This window comes from Lepisma saccharinum, chromosome 29 (genome assembly GCF_977018435.1).
Source record: "Lepisma saccharinum chromosome 29, izLepSacc3.1, whole genome shotgun sequence".
NCBI lineage: Eukaryota > Metazoa > Arthropoda > Insecta > Zygentoma > Lepismatidae > Lepisma > Lepisma saccharinum.
In genome coordinates, this window is record NC_139257.1 from 43,343,095 (window position 1) to 43,359,902 (window position 16,808).

Below are 16,808 nucleotides of genomic sequence, written 5' to 3' on the forward strand. Positions count from 1 at the left end.
TGACATTTATTTGTTCTCCTGAAGACTCAAAATGTAGTGTTAAAGTAATCATAGTTTAAAGCTCTGGACGATGGATAATGTTCAATTAGCATTGCATGCTAATATAAAATCATTGCCACTAACGTTCAGAGAATTATTAATCTGCTACATGTTGATATCCCTCATTGGAGGCTTTTATCCACCCTATCATTGCCCTCGTATTGTGGTGCACGCTCTCCACAAGCTTCCAGAAGTCCTTGCAATGATCCGTTGCACTTGGAATTCTTATGTGACACCACCATCATTAGACAGGGGAACAGTTTCTCATTTCTGCTCAGCTGCATGTTGAGTGTTCATTTGCTCTGAGGTATGCTAGGTATTGATCGAACACATGGTGAAATTGAAATAAACTTAATTTCTTTACTGTTAATCTACCTGTGTGTTGCCACTGTTAAAATTTCAACCCACGTATTGCAACAAATGAAAAACGTATCAATGTTGCAAACACCTTAATATTTTCAACAAAGTTCACAATAATTGTGAATGTCAATTTTGGACAGTCACAAAAACAATGTGTGTAATATACGTATTTGATGAACTCAAATGCTAATTTAATATTAATTTATTTTAAGAATATAGTTCCCGCCTCATCAATTGTTAAAATTTAGCTAGCACTTTGTGACTCAAATACCAGTAGAGTTACTAACATACACACTTAAGACTTCATATATACTGGGTGGTCCAAAAGTCTCGGAACGGTCACATATCGTGAGAAATACACATTGAATCGGAAAACAAAAAAATATGTGTTTAATAAGTGAAAGAAAGCTATTCAATTATATCACACCTGATTCCCCACCCACACCCCTGGGGGTGGGGCAGGGGGCAACTGTGAAATTTCAAATGGAAACCCCCATTTTGTATTGTAGAATCGGGAAGAGGACTTTATTCAGAGTCCAACGAGCTATCAACCATGATATGGCGATTTTAAATTTCCTCCCCCAAAAAAAATCCAAAAAAAAATCATAAAACCCAAAAAAATTTCAAAGGGACTCTCTGCTCTGCCCCTAATTGAGCTAGAGTGAAATCGATTGCAGATTCCGAAACTGCAATTGCTTTCACTCTAGCTCAATTAGGGGCAGAACATCAATTTAAAATCGCTATATCTCCGCTCCTAATTGAGCTAGGAGGATGGTTGATAGCTTGTTGGACTTGGAATGAAGTCCTCTTTCCGATTCTACAATGCAAAATGGGAATTTCCATTTAAAATTACACAGTTGCCCCCCACCCACCCCCAGAGGGCGGGGGTGGGGAATGAAGTGTGATATTATTGAATAGCTTTCTTTCACTTATTAAACACGTATTTTTTCGTTTTCCGATTCGATGTGTATTTCTCACGATATGTGACCGTTCCGGGACTTTTGGACCAGCCGGTATATATATATATATAACACTTTCAAGCTTGAAATAACAATTAGACAATTTAACATGAGTTATATTTCACACTCAGGTATTTTTAGTATCTTTGATACTCTTTGGAAGAAACAAGGTTTAAAAAAAATAATTCTACATTTTAATATACAATCACAAATAAAATTTTTAAGAAATTGTATTGGTCACAATAATTATATGTATACTCATTGCATGGTCATGCCTATGTGTAATTTTACATCAATTATTACAGTAGGTGATATTAAATTCACATAATAGGGAATAAAGGTACTTTTATGCAATCTTCCAAGTTTGTCACAAAAGTATTAGTACAGTTTAAATTTGAAAGTACTGTTCATATCCTTTGATGGCGATATTTGTTCTTTACCAAATTAATCTTCTTAGAATCTTGTTTCTATGTTGAATAATATCACTGTTGAATGCTTACTTATAGTTCACGAAAAAGATTGCAGCCTCCCTTACCTGGAGCTGTATCAATCAAATACTTATCTGTCCATGTTTCCTGGTGAAATCACTATTACACAACTCCCCTGTCTTCCCGAAGTGTGAAGATGATTTACTTGTATATTTTCACTTTTGTTTTTGAAACTTTTGAATAAATCTGTTCACTAACCACTACTTTGGTCTTAATTTAGGTTATTTCTGATAAATTTGGACTTACGTGGTCTGTTAGGAAAGTAATGAGACTGATTTTCTGTAAACGATGAATTTTATTATTTTTAGAAATCAAGGTTATCCCCTTCCAAATAGTTCCCTTGGGCAGCTACACAGCGATGGAGGCGTTGTTTCCATTGTTCGTAGCAGTGCTGGAAGGCTTCTGCTGGAATACCTTTTAGCTCGTCGGTTACGCTCTTCTGGATATTATCCAAAGTATCAAAATGGCGTCCTTTCAAGTGTTTTTGAGCAAGGGGAATAAAAAAAGTCACAGGGACTGAGATCCGGCGAATAAGGGGGCTGAGGAACCACTGGAATGCTTTCTTTTTGCCAAAAATTCATTGATGGAGACTGCCGTGTGACATGCTGCATTGTCGTGGTGCAGCATCCAAGTGCGTGCAATGTCTGGTCACCCTTTCCTGGGTCTTGCAAGGACTTCATTCGGTACACACGTTCAAATTTAACTCACTACTGATCATTCTCACCGTCAATCGACGATCTGACCTCACTCTTTCCACATTGTCATCCGTTTTTGAGGTTGAAGGTCTTCCCGCACGAGGTTCGTCTTCCACTTGTTCTCGGCCTTCTAAAAAGGACTTCTGCCATCTGAACACTTGTGCCCTAGATAGTGCATGTTCTCCATAAGCCCTTTGTAACTTGTCATAAGTCACAGTGGCGGATTCGCCAAGCTTAACACAAAATTTGATGGCACAACGTTGTTCAAACTTTTGCCAGTCCATTTTCGTAACGCACCTCACAAACACAACTTCACGTCAGACGCTCTCAACAATCGTGTAGCAACTGTAGCAAGTTGAAACTTGTACTGAGACAATGGCAAGCATTCACCTACCTGCCGTGTGAAGGTGGGGGCAGCAGCATTGCCGGTTCGTGCACAGTGTTGCCAGTCTCATTACTTTCCTAACAGACCACGTATATCTGCCAAAATAAGAATTTATTGCTCCAACGCTCATTTGCACTTCTTTTTCGGGAGACATTTTTCATAAGTAGCCTCGATCCAGGCATCCATCACCTCCAAGTTGAGATTTGGACACACAGACCAATGAATGAATTCTTTTTTATACATCATGAATGTCTGTTTTTGACACAAACTGCTGTATACTTAGTTTTACATTGCAAATATGCAATAAAGTTATATTTTATATAATTTAAAGGCATTTCTCTATTATTTGCTAACCCAAAAGAGATTATTTTGTATAATTTTTATCATTATGTTATTACGATTTTTCAGATTTTTGTTCAGAGTGATTCGGCAACACTGCAAAATTGCCATGAACTAAGATGAACTATAGCAAAGCATTTTTCTTTGACAAATTTGATCCATATATTAAATGAACTTCAAATTGTGCCAGTTTTCATTGCAAATGTATGGAAAAAAACTATAAAACAACTGTAAGGAATAATTAGCAAAGAAAGATTGCCAAATACCAGAATTACAGCTACAAACCTGTTCTTTGCAATGCTTCCATAACAGTATGTAAATAAATAAAACACGTATCAATTTTTTTTTTTTAATATTGAATAACTTTTAAACTATAGCTGTGATTTCCATGAAATTTCGGAATGAGTGGTGATTAATTATGGAGAAAACAATTAAATAAAAGCCCCCACTGAAAAATGAAGATTTAAATTACCAAACTTAACATATTTTAATGCCTATATAACAGTACATCTGAATGAACTGGTTATAGTATATATATATTTGGTCTAGGAATTAATTCGTGCGGTTGTTACGCACACATTGAAGCTGTAGTTCAAACACAAAATACATAAACACCTTAAGAAAAATATTGTCCATCGCGAGCCACCACTTTCGCCCATCTGTCAGGCAAGTTACGGATTCCGTGGCGAAAGAAGTCCTCATCCTTTGAAGCGATCCAGTCAGAGACCCATTTTTCGATATCTTCTGAAGAAGTGAACCGCTGTCCAATCAAATCGTTATTCATGCAATCGAACAAGTAGTAGTCGGAAGGAGCAACGTCTGGTGAATACGGTGGGTGGGGTAAAACTTCCCATCCGACATTTTCTAAATAGGTTTTGCGACATTTGGGCGAGCGTTATCATGTTGAAAAATAAGTTTATCATGTCTGTTCTCCCATTCTGGTCGTTTCCTGGCCAGAGCTTGCTTCAAACGCATTAATTGTCGTCGATAACGTTCTCCAGTAATAGTTTTACCCGGTTGCAGCAGCTCATAGTACACCACACCTTTCATATCCCACCATACGCACAGCATAACCTTTGCACAGTGAATATCTCGTTTCCGTTGTGATGGACCTGGTTCACCTGGTTTCACCAAGGCCTTTTTTCGTTTCGGGTTCTCGTAATGGATCCACTTCTCATTGCCAGTAACAATGCGATGCAAAAACCCCTTTCTTTTCTGTCTTTGAAGCAGCAATTCGCAAATGGTTTTTCGTCTTTCAACGTCTCTGTCTTTCAATTCATGTGGAACCCAATGTGACATATTTTGAATCATTCCCATGGCTTTGAGGCATTTGGAAACTGTTGTTTGATCAACGCCTAATGCTTCTGCAAGTTCTTCCTGCGTTTGACACGAATCCTGATCGAGGAATGCTCTCAATTCTTCGTCTTCAAATTTTTTTGGCTGTCCAGGTCGCTCTTGGTCTTCCAGGCCGAAATCACCACTTCTAAACCGTGCAAACCACTTCTGACACGTTCGCTCAGCTAGCGCATGGTCACCATACACTTCCACCAAAATACAATGACTTTCGGTAGCACTTTTCTGCATGTTAAAGTAATGAAGCAGAACACCCCGCAAAAACACTTTATCTGGTACGAACTGCGCCATGTTCAGTTGACTACAAAATGCTGTTGTTGACGCGTCAATCAACTACCCTATACTACGAACGATGCGTGCTGACAGGAGTTTTCAACGCATGTGTGGCTACACGGAACTGTGGGACGATACGCTCGTTACGCCATCTCTTGTCCAGGCGCACAAATTAATTCCTAGACCAAATAGTATAGTCCGGTGTCAATCCATCTTAACCTGTATGGCCATCCTCTGAGTAGTTTTTGACAGACGACCACCACGTCTTGAAGGTTGTGCAAACCCGCCCTCGGAAACCTCCCATGTATCCAACCACGGAGTACAAAAATCAAGATGTGCTAGAAGGGACATTTGAAAAACAGGCACACAATTGGCCCCCTGCAGGAATGATATGGCAACATCTGCTGAAGTAATGCCATTTGAACTACACGAGTGTAATGTGTTCTCACGTGACATAAGCAGCAAGTAATGCTGCTTTACTATGCATGTAGAGTTGCTCATGCTCTCACAATCCTCAGGTATTTGTTTCTATTTGGATGATGCTACTCTTATATATAGTTTTATTATACTTCCTCCACTCACTTTTAAGTTTTGCATTCTAGTCAGGGTTCCCCCTTATTTTATCAAAAGAAATTCACCAATTTTCCAGATCATTTCATAATATTTTTGCTTCCTTTAACTTCGTTTTGTGACTGTCCTAAATTTTTATTTGTGCAATGTGTGAACTTAACAAAAAGGTAATTTGGGATTGAAGGCCAGGGTCTCAGTTTACAGTATAATTTTTTGAGTGGAAATATTAAATCATTGGTCTGTGTTGCAAGATAAACATTTTACAAAACTGATTGATTTCCTTCATTTTACTTTGCATTTCTGCCACGTTTGGTTAATTGCGAAGATGGGAATGAGTGATGATGTGATAAAATTGATGAATGGACACTCACAAACGTCCATGCCCAGGCAGAGATTCAAACCCGGGACCCCTAGCAATCGCGCTCTATACAAATATCTGTTGCAGGAAATTACTGTTTACAAATATAAGAAAAATCCACAGTCTGTAAAAAGCAATTTTAATAATTAGAGCCCGGAAGTTCAGGCATTTATTTTCTTTAAAATAGGCAGGCAAAAAGGCATTTATAATGTGGTAAATAAGCACTAAAAATGAAAAAAAAAGGCACATTTAGAAGTCGCTTACTTTTAACTATAATTTCTGGCAAAATGTTAAAATCTAAATTGGGAAGAGCATTTCAATTTTCTCCATCTTGATTGCACATAACTACAAGGTGCTTTTTAAGTTCTAAACATTCATTGATAGTCGTCTGTCAGAGAGAATGTTTTTCATAATAGAAAATGATCTTTCTACTTCGACAGAAGTTATTGGAGCATACATATAACAAGCTAACGTAGCTGGACTCGTTTTGGTAACAGCATTTTCACCTTTTAGAATATCACAAATTGTTTTCAATTGTTTCAAGTCCTCATTTGCACTCACTACCTGTTAGCACTTTTCCGCAACAGCTGACCCCTTTTCTCCTGGCACTTCCATCATCTGCTGCATAGATTCCTCGAAGATTTTCATGGATGCTATAATTGTAATTGTCTCTGGCAATGCACCATAATGTGCAAAAGTAAACTTGAATAGGACAGGAGTTTTTTCACTTCACGAATTGAAGCCGCTTCATTTTCTGGAAGAGCATCGATCACCTCACTGATTTTTTCAAGGTTGTTAGCATAATATATAGCTGCTGATATCCAGGTTCCCTATCTCGTCAAGACTGGTTGCTGAGGTAAACTAAGCTCAATCGCAACTTCCTGAAATTTTCGGGTTCGAGAGGGAGATTTCAGAAATATTTTCTTTGTGTTCGAAATCAACCTGTCCACTTCAGCAGTCAATCATGCACAAGAAATGTTAACCGAAAGGCAATATCCTGACTCAGCATGAAATACTTTTTTCTCACACTTTTCTCCTTCAGCAATGTTGAAACATGCGTGAGTTCAATATTACTTAAATAAGGCGAAAATTATTCACATAATAAACGGAAGAAAAATAAATGCCAACAACGTTTTTTGGGAGAAAAATAATTTACGAGATACACATTTTTTTTAAAAAAAATGTCAAATTTCATTGAAAAAGGCAAAAAAAGGCATTATAATTAAAAATAGGCAGTGGGGTCCCAAATAGGCAAAATAGGCAAAATGAAAAGGCTTCCAAAACATTCGAAACAACATAAGAAACGTATATCCGGAAAAAAATTATCAATATATGCAGTAGATAAAAAGAGGTATTTTGCCAAACTTCCGGGCTCTATTAATAATATTCACTGACTTTACCATGTTTTTGATGCTTTTTGTGGAAATTATTGACTTTTTAACAATATTTTGGCTTTTTGGAACAGTTTCATTATCACCAAAACAGCCAGGTGATTTTTGAGTGGCCAGAGAGATGGAAACCAATGGGTGCTAAGTCTGGATTTTAAGGTGGGTGTTCTAAGCATTCTCAACTAAAGTGTTAAACAGTTCCTGAATTTGTCAGGCATTATCATAGAGGAGAATGATGCCTTCGCTCAGGAGATGGGATGTTTGCTGGCAGGTGGACCGCCACAGTTTCTGGAAGGTAACGCAATATGAAGTGAGCTGACAGTATGACCATGAGGCACAAAGTCTGCCAGTATGATGCTGCGAGTCCCAAAACACAGTTAGCAAAACCTTTGTACTGATGGGATAACATTAGACTTTTTGGTTAATGGGGAGAAAAGCATGTTTCAATTCTGGTTGAAAACAGTGGACCCAGTGCTCAGACAACTGGTGGGGACCCACTGTGCATACACTTTATGGGAGCATCGTTGTTCGTGCATGGGAACAATTTATTGCCTCACCTACATCATCTATCAATACACGTCACTTAGCACAGATCACCTCCTCCACACACATGACTGTAGCCTCATTTGCAACCTCTATGGAATCATCTAGACTATGGGGAGGGGTATCGTATCAGACATTTCTTTATGCACACATAAACTGACTCCAATCTTCTAAACGTTCCAATGCAACGATATCATGTTTGTGCTTCTTTCACACCCACCAGTGCTGCCACCTATCAACAAAACATGGACCCTGAATATCAAATGGTTGGATGTGTGATTTACGCATTGACACTCCATACAGAAACAGATGGATCTAGAGTATTAAAATACTTGGCCTGAAATGAAATACCACTTCAACACAAAACACGTTACAAATTGAGCCTATTTCCAAATTTACTGTTTAGAGTAATCAAATATCAACATAAAAATAATTTCATAATTGGGAAAAGAAAGACGCGGTAGTATATAAATACGGAGAAACTAATACTCACTTTTATCCGCGAAGCTGTTTTTTCTTCTTTTTCGATTAATTTCAGTGGCCACTGCCACCATCTTCGTTGGAACTTGCTGTGCTGTTGCTTGGCATGCGTCTTTTGTTTGTAGTTCTCTGGCTGCCGCTAGGTGCGCTGTTGTAGTAGGGGAATCCAAGAATGGTGCGCTTGCACGCTATCGATGTTTAGCTCATGCAGGAAGTGCATTATGGCGTGCGTTTCCTTGATTTTGGTGTCTATGAGCATGTGGACAGTGTGTTTGACTTGAACCTATTGAATTTTATGGCTATTGTATTTGATATGTTTAGCAAGACCAGTAGTGGGTTGAGCTTTTTTTCGCATCTGCTAGGTGCTGTTGGATTCTTTCATTGACAGATCTGATGGACCTGCCGATGTAATGAGCCTTATATTCACATTCTGCATCATATACACCTGGGTTATCAAGGGGGGAGAGGAAGTACCGTTTGTGTCCATAAAATTCAAAAGGTTCAAGTGAAACACACTGCCCACATGCTCGTAGACACCAAAATCAAGGAAACTCACGCCATAATGCACTTCCCGCACGAGCTAAACATCGATAGCGGGCAAGCGCACCACTCTTGGATTCCCCTACTACAACAGCTATCGCCCGGAAATAGCAGACAACATGGGCGCAGACGTACAGTTAACAACAGCGCACCTAGCGGCAGCCGGAGAACTACAAACAAAAGACGCATGCCAAGCAACAGCACAGCAAGTTCCAACGAGGATGGTGGCAGTGGCCACTGAAATTAATCGAAAAGGAAGAAAAAACAGCTTCGCGGATAAAAGTGAGTACGTTCAAGTATTAAACTGTATTAAATGTACTCACCAGCATCAGAAATGGTTAAAAGAGCAGCCACTGCCCTCATTGCTGACCGCTTCAGTTCATCCTGTTTCTCGTACTCCTGCTTCACTGAATTCGCCTTCACTTTCATTGTACATGTGTTTCGCAATGGCTCAACCAGTCTGTCTAACCCTGAAACACGTACAACAATGATAGTCAATATTTTCATTACTAATAATGCTACATCAACTTAACCACATACACATTCAAGGCAAGACTTCCAATAAATGTATAAGTTCGTATTTTTTTACACATAATTCATCTTTTTAAGCAATTGTTTTGTGTGAATAAACAATTGCTATGTAAGAAAAAACAGCATTATCATAAGCAGAAATATAATTTGTAAATGCCACCTAATAATATTGTAATTATGAATAATAAGTACTTACTCTGCAGTACAGCTGTTTGGCACAATTGAGCAAGACGAGCTACCATTAAGTATGTTAGCATTTTAATGTCGTAATGGTCTTTCAATCCGTTCTCTACGTGGTTAAGGAATTCAAATATGTCAAGCCTGTCCAAGCAGGAGTCCAGCAAAGTGTACATGCACTCGAAGGCAGCTTTCCTGATGTCCAAGCCGTCATCCACTGTGTGCTTAAAGGGACCCATTTCAACCTCACGAATCAGTTCTTTCTGTAACGAGATAGTATATTAATTATTTCAGTGCAATTACAACAAAATAACTGACTAATATTTGTAGATTGTGACTAGGGATGGACAATATCGGAAATTTGATATCGCGATATATCATCAACAAAATATCATCATTGACGATACGATACAATATTTCTTCTGTATTGTGATATCAGTGATATATCATCTCCATGATATATCATGATGATATATATATCACTAAAATATCATGATGATATGTCGCCAACACAATATATATCACTAAAATATCATGACGATATATTTGCTGACATGATATATATCTCCAAAATATTGTGATGATATATTGCCAAATATGACAATATAATGTTGACACGATATGCTATTTCTTCCGTATTGTGATATCGGCGATATATTATCTCCACGATATATATCACCAAATATCAGGTCCCCATCGAAGAAGAAGCGGTGCGTAGAACGAAAAAAACACTGTTTCGTCACCAGGCTTGTTGGAAACTGTGAGTGGGCAGGATGGGTCAGGAGGGATGAGGTGTGTTGGGAGGGTGGGATGAGGTGGGTTAAGGTAAGGACGTTACTGGTTGGCCTTGTTCAGGTAAGGTGGAGTGGTTGCACTCATGGCCGATATATAGGACCTCTCCCAACTTTTGCGAACAGAGGTGTTGGCTGGTTGGGGTAGGAGATGGATGATCGCTACCCGGAAGCAGTCGTTGAAAGGGATGTTGTGGTGGTTGGTGTGGACGGTGACAGTGAAGTCCAGGTTGTGGGTGGAGGAGGGGTGGTTATTGATGAGGAGGTTGAGGGCAGTAGAAGTTTCCTCCAGGTAAAAATCATCACAGATGTTGCAGGTGAGGATGTAGATTAGGTTTGAGGCATGGCAGGTTCCCTTGGGATGGAGGGTAAATTTGTCAGTGGCCGTGTGCACCTGGAGGGTGTGAGAGGTAATGAGGATGGGGCAGGTCTTGCACCTGGGACAGTTGCATTTATGGGCAGGGGGGTGTTGGTTGTGTGGTGAAGGAGTGTTGTGGACCAGGATGTTTTAGAGGTTGGGGGGGCGTTTGAAAACCACTCGGGTTTGTCGGGAAATATGTTTTTGGTTTCAGGATCACTGTGGAGAATTGCGAGAAGAGAGTGTAGTGTGTACCTGAATTTGTTGAGGTGGGGATGATATTGGGTGATGAGTGCAGGTGGGTTGGTGACAGCAGGTTTCTTGGTGGTAGTGGTGTGTGAGGCAGCTCGCGATATTTGCTTGGTGACCAGGATGGAGGGATATCCACGGTTGACCAGGGCCTGGTGTAGGCGGAGGTTATAATTCTGGTGGGAGGTGGGTGAAGTGTTCAGGCGCTGTCCCCTGAGGGCCAGAGAGAACGGAATGGCTTTTTTGGTGTGGAAAGGGTGGGAGCTGGAGAAGTGTAGGTATTGCATGTGGTTGGTGGGTTTTATGTGGATGGAGGTAGTCAGGTGTCCTCCCTCGATGTGCACGTCCGCATCCAGGAAGGTGATCTGGTTGGGGGAGTGCGTCCAGGTGAATTTTAGGGAACGGAAGTGGTTAAGTTGGTCCAGGAAAGCTGACAAGGATGGTTGTCCATGTTCACTAAAATATCGTGATGATATGTTGCCAACATGATATATATCACTAAAATATCATGACGATATATAGCTGACATGATATATATAGCCAAAATATCGTGACGATATATTGCAGACACAATATATATCACCAAAATATTGTGACAATATATTGCTGACACAATATATATTGCCAAATATCGTGGCAATATATATCCCCAACACAATATATATCAAATATCATGACAATATATTGCCGACACAACATATATTGCCAAAATATTGTGACAATATATCATCTAGTTGGTATCACCTGGACGATATTTTTCATTATCACGATATATTGTACAGATGAAATATTGCCCAACACTAATTGTGACCCATACTGGTTCACAGGTGAAGTTGACTACAATTTTTTTCAGGTCAGTACATTGTCACTTTTCTATCCATGCACCCTGTGGGCCAGATTCTACCTACTTATTATTATGACACATTTCATCTCATTGTGTTGAAAAAGATGTACAGTCGCCAGGAATATAAATAGGAAACCTAGATCCTGAAATGTTCACTTCCCTGCAAGGCATTGTGTATTGTGTAACTATAAGGCAATGAATGGATTTTAATAGTAAATTTTCAATGGCAACTTCTATCATAGAGTTAGGCAACACACATAATGCCCTGCAGGCAAGTGAGTATTTCCGGATGCAGTATGTCAAAACATTGAACGTATTAAAGAATGCCAGATATTGAAGAAATGAAGTTGTTATTAACATTAATAACTTCTATAAAATATGACCATCTCTGAAAATACTGGAGCTACAAATATGAACTTTAGTGGAGTGGTTGATCTATCAAATATCTATCAAAGCAACATAAATTTCCTCAGTCAGCCCAAATGACTGGCCACAGAGTGTAAGTAACCTGCTGATATCTCTGACACAACAATCAAAGATCAAACAAAATACTAGTCCAACATGGTAAAATTATTTCAATTTCTCTGTTCATCTGTCTATGGCAGAGAGGACAAGAGATAGAGAAATAAGAGACCAAATAATTTTTAATGTTGCAATACATTTGTAAACATTTAGCACGATCCACATCAGTTCGTTCTCATCAACAATTACTATATCAAATTAGCAATATTCTAAATATAAAAGTGAGTGGACTGATAGCGTTGTTAAAATGTTGGTTGTTGTGCAATTTTTAAAATTCTTATTTATTGATTAAAGTAGTAGGGAGAAACAATTGAAGTGTAATCCTGAATTTGTATAGCATGCCATACATGGTTATATGCATTAAGACGGTTAACCCTTAAAGGACGGGCCATAACACGGATGTCACAGGAGGTATTTTCCTTAAGGACAGCTTGTGACACCGGTGTCACAAGCAGTTTACTTTTTTTTAACATACTGTAACTTGGATAATGATCGTAGATACATGTTTTGATTACTATTTCAGGGGATAGGGTGATGTCCGAATTTTTTTTTTTATTTATTTATTTATATTGGTTTCGAAAACATCACACTTTTGGCAATTTTTTCTCTGAAAGTATTAACAATAGGTGCATAAATTTTTCCACATCAATGGCAAACATACCAGGCATTATGTGGGTACCTTTTGGATATTCACGTCCTGGCGCAGCCTGCGTGGGGTCCGATGAATTTCAAATTTTGTGTAAAAAAATAGTTACTATCCCTTGTTTTCTTCTTGTTCTCAGGATTATAGCCCAAAGTATACTGACCAAAACGAAGTATCATTTGTACCTCTAACATTCTTATTTCCGGAAATATAAAATTTCATTTAGAAGCATGCAGAATTTCAAATTTCCCGCTGAAAACACACTCCGCATTAGTGCAAATACCTGGAAAATCAGCATCGCCATTCAAGGTTATGCATACCACATTGGTTATTGACGCTGGTCCAATCTATATCAGCACTTTATCATTGCCACAAAAATAAACAATATCAACCCATCTCTAATTTGAGTACTCAATGTGCTTTCCAACCAAATTGGCATATTTCACTTGACTTCAACATTTAACAATAGTAATAATCTACTTGTAAACATTCTGCCATATACACTTTTGCCACATTGTTATCACTAGGAGTGGGATTTTTAGGTGCTAAAAAACTGAAACACATTAATATTTTGTGTTCTAAAACCAGCAGAAATATTTGGCTGAAAGGAAAAAAATATTTACATTCAAAAACTTTCAAACAAATAAATAGATACTCAAAAGTGACAGCAGGACGTTAGATGCTTGTTGAGTTATATTTATTACAATGTACAACAACGTATATGTGTATAAATTGTCCATTGAAAATGCACTCCAATTATCTCTGAACAATGTCTTGCTCGAAAATGACCTTTCCACAGCACACATAGTGAGACGTGCATATTTGAAGCGAGGGATGTCATACACACACCATCAATATTACCTACATGTTCACTCTGCAGAACCTGAGCAACTTTGCAGGTTTTGGTACACCTCGTGTGTATGTTGTTTTTTTTTAACAGATTTAGGAATTTGTCTCTAAGCATTTGTATCCATGTCCCTGATTTATCTTACAACTGCACTATTTCACAATGGTAACACTGTCAAGCCTTGTTTCCATGTTAATAAAAATAACACTGACCAAGGCAAAAAATTATACATAAAAACTTAACGTTTCCACCCTCTAACAGGATCTTCTTTAGACGAATATTCACAATAAAATTTTATTAATTAATTATTATTATTATTACCTGATACCAGTCTGTTCAACTTCAGTTCGAACCAGAAAACATTGCTTTTATTTTGCATTTTCCAGCATTTTTTTGGCTTTTAGGTCATTTTTCAGTATTTTTCACAATTTTCATTGCATGACTTCCAAACGAATTTGCTAGCATAACTTACATATTTAAATTCCCTAAAATGGCCTTTTTAGCAAGTACGCTATTAACTGTAAATATGGTCAATGCAAAAGCACAATATTATTTGCCTTCTCTGTGGTTTTTATTTAACTGACTATCCCTTGCGGTTTTAAGGTGAAATTAGTCAGAACATATTGCTTTTTCCACTTTGATTCAGTAGTTTAAACGACCAAACAGCAGCTTCTTTCCAATTACTTAACTAAACTTTTGTAATTTATGACAAAGATTGAGCTTTCATTTGGAGAGTGAAAATTATTTTTAGGTCCTTTTTTAATCATTTTAAGGTAATTCTCTAAGTCATTTTTTGAGCCTTAGTTATAACTAGAGGCACATAATTTTGGTAAATAAAAAAGCAAAATTTCGGTACAAAAATCGAGTCAATTTCGAGTTCAAAGTGGTAAATACAATAAAATTTTGGTGTTATAGCGGTGAAAAATCAGATGAAAAGTGGTGTATAAAAAGACATTTTGGTTTTAAAATTGTGAATATAATCCTAAATTTGATATAAAAACTACACTTATTACACAAAATTAACATTTCACTTCTAATAGTACATTTATGAAGTTAACAGAGTATTAAGTTTATTTCTGTGTAAAGGAGTCAATTTTTGCTTCTCCAATATTAACAGCAGAATTAATCAATTTTCCGTGAATTGTTCTTACTCACAGGATAATTGAGACTTCAGGAGGTGTCGCGTCGGTAAATAATCTCTACATTTCATGGTTAAGAATTTATTTCGCATTTTGTAGTTCATTTCGCATTATTTCATGACAAAACATGGTAGCAAAATGCATCTCACACCTTTCAAAAACATGAAATATTAACACTACAATGTGTTTTTTGACATTTCGTTCTTTCGTCAAAAATGAAATATGCATGGCCCTAGTTATAACTTACCACTTTATTCATGTTAGGGGGAATAAAAAACGCGGTAGATAATACCAAGACGTAAGTGAGTTACTAAAGTATTATAAATTACAAGTTCCCAAGCGGATGGTAGCAGAGGCCACCGAAATTAATCGAACATTTGCAAATAAGTTCCGCGGAATACTCTTTACTTGGATAAACCCACGTTCACAGAAATGTTTTGACATAAAAATAATGGAAGTGTCTTAATGTATGGATTAATGCAATTTCTTACACACGTTTTCTCATTGAATTTCAACATTAAAAAGACATATTACAGAAAAAGAAAAATACTTGCCAGTTTGTAACCTTTCTAATCTTCGACAATCTTCAAAACTTAACTTACCCTAACTTTCGTTTCACTGTAGAGTTGAGGTAGTACAGAGTCCAACAGATCACGCACGAGAGATGGCTTATTATGTGCAGCTGAATTGAAAGCAACCAGAGCAACTCTCCTAACATTGAGGTCTGGATCTTGTAGTGTGTGTAGGAACTGGCCTATGTTCTGCCTCAGCAATGGGTCGATGGCTTGGGGCTGTAAAGAACAACACTTCTTTATTAAAAGGGAGGCCGGAATCTGAAACATTAAATTGTGGCAAAGAATGAGAGTTTCATCTCCTGAGGTGCAAAGTCAACCTATTTAAGACAAGGTCTCTACTTCAATTAATCTTCACCTAAACACACACACACTCCCCCCTCCACTCTAAAGCAACTTCACAATACATCATCATTCGGGGTGTCTACTGAAATAACAAATCCAAAATTCTTGAATTCTTGACTTTTCCCCATTTTTCTTAACATTTATTTAATAGACCCCTATTTAAGTATAGTTGAAAATTAAGAAAATATATATTTTTGTTCAATGAAAAATCCCTACCACAAAGCAGGTTAAGATGAAAACTGAAGATATTTAGACCTGCTTTATTTATATGTAAAAATTAATGCTTCAAAACTTCACACATATAAGAATATAATCTTTAGAAACAAAGCGAAAAAATCTTAGCCACAACTCAATTTCCAAATATTGAATTTTATCAAATCCCAGTACACGTATTTTCCAATGTAAATTCACTATACTGTACAAAATAGCAAAAAATCTTGACCACTAGCTCTTCTCAGTCCACCATCAGTGTGTGTAGTGAGATGCGAGATATTTTAATACACTTTATGCACATTGAACTGGCTTGTTTAATGCACACAAACCTATACATGCACACAGTGGAAGATGCAAATCTTAAAGGTCTACTTAAATTGCTGAGGCAGTTTGAAACGTTCAAGCCTGTATTATTATACTATTAAACGTATTATTATATTTATTAATAATAACTTAATAATAATCAGTGGTGAACAGACTCCTCTCAGGTACAGGGATAGTGTTGGGCAAAGAATATTCAGAGCACAGAGAAATAAAACCACATTGCTGCAGTAGATAAACTAAAAAGTTTTATTCTTTATTTATGGCAATTATAATGTGAATATACTTGGGACGAAGGCGAGGATTTCGCTTTGTCGATGAATTGACTCAACTAAGACTCTAAACTCAATGCATGACTATCGGCATGCCTATGATCACATAGACCTAGCTTGCGTCCCGAACTACCACACCAAGAGATATGCAATAATAACAGAGCCAATATTTGCTTTTTAGCCTTTTAGTCCAAATTAATCATAGGCTAGCTTT

General features: G+C 37.6%; 1 protein-coding gene across 2 annotated transcripts in view; it reads right to left on the reverse strand.

The window, feature by feature from the left end:
* The window catches only part of Cand1 (Cullin-associated and neddylation-dissociated 1), a 135,866-nt gene that overhangs the window by 1,484 nt on the left and 117,574 nt on the right, over nt 1–16,808 (reverse strand). For both annotated transcript variants that reach the window (XM_083114945.1, XM_083114944.1), the window contains 3 exons: nt 15,474–15,662; nt 9,498–9,741; nt 9,094–9,240 (listed from right to left, as the gene is read on the reverse strand). In XM_083114945.1, the coding sequence (XP_082971071.1) occupies nt 9,094–9,240; nt 9,498–9,741; nt 15,474–15,662 (580 nt within the window). The remainder of the gene's footprint in view (nt 1–9,093; nt 9,241–9,497; nt 9,742–15,473; nt 15,663–16,808) is intronic.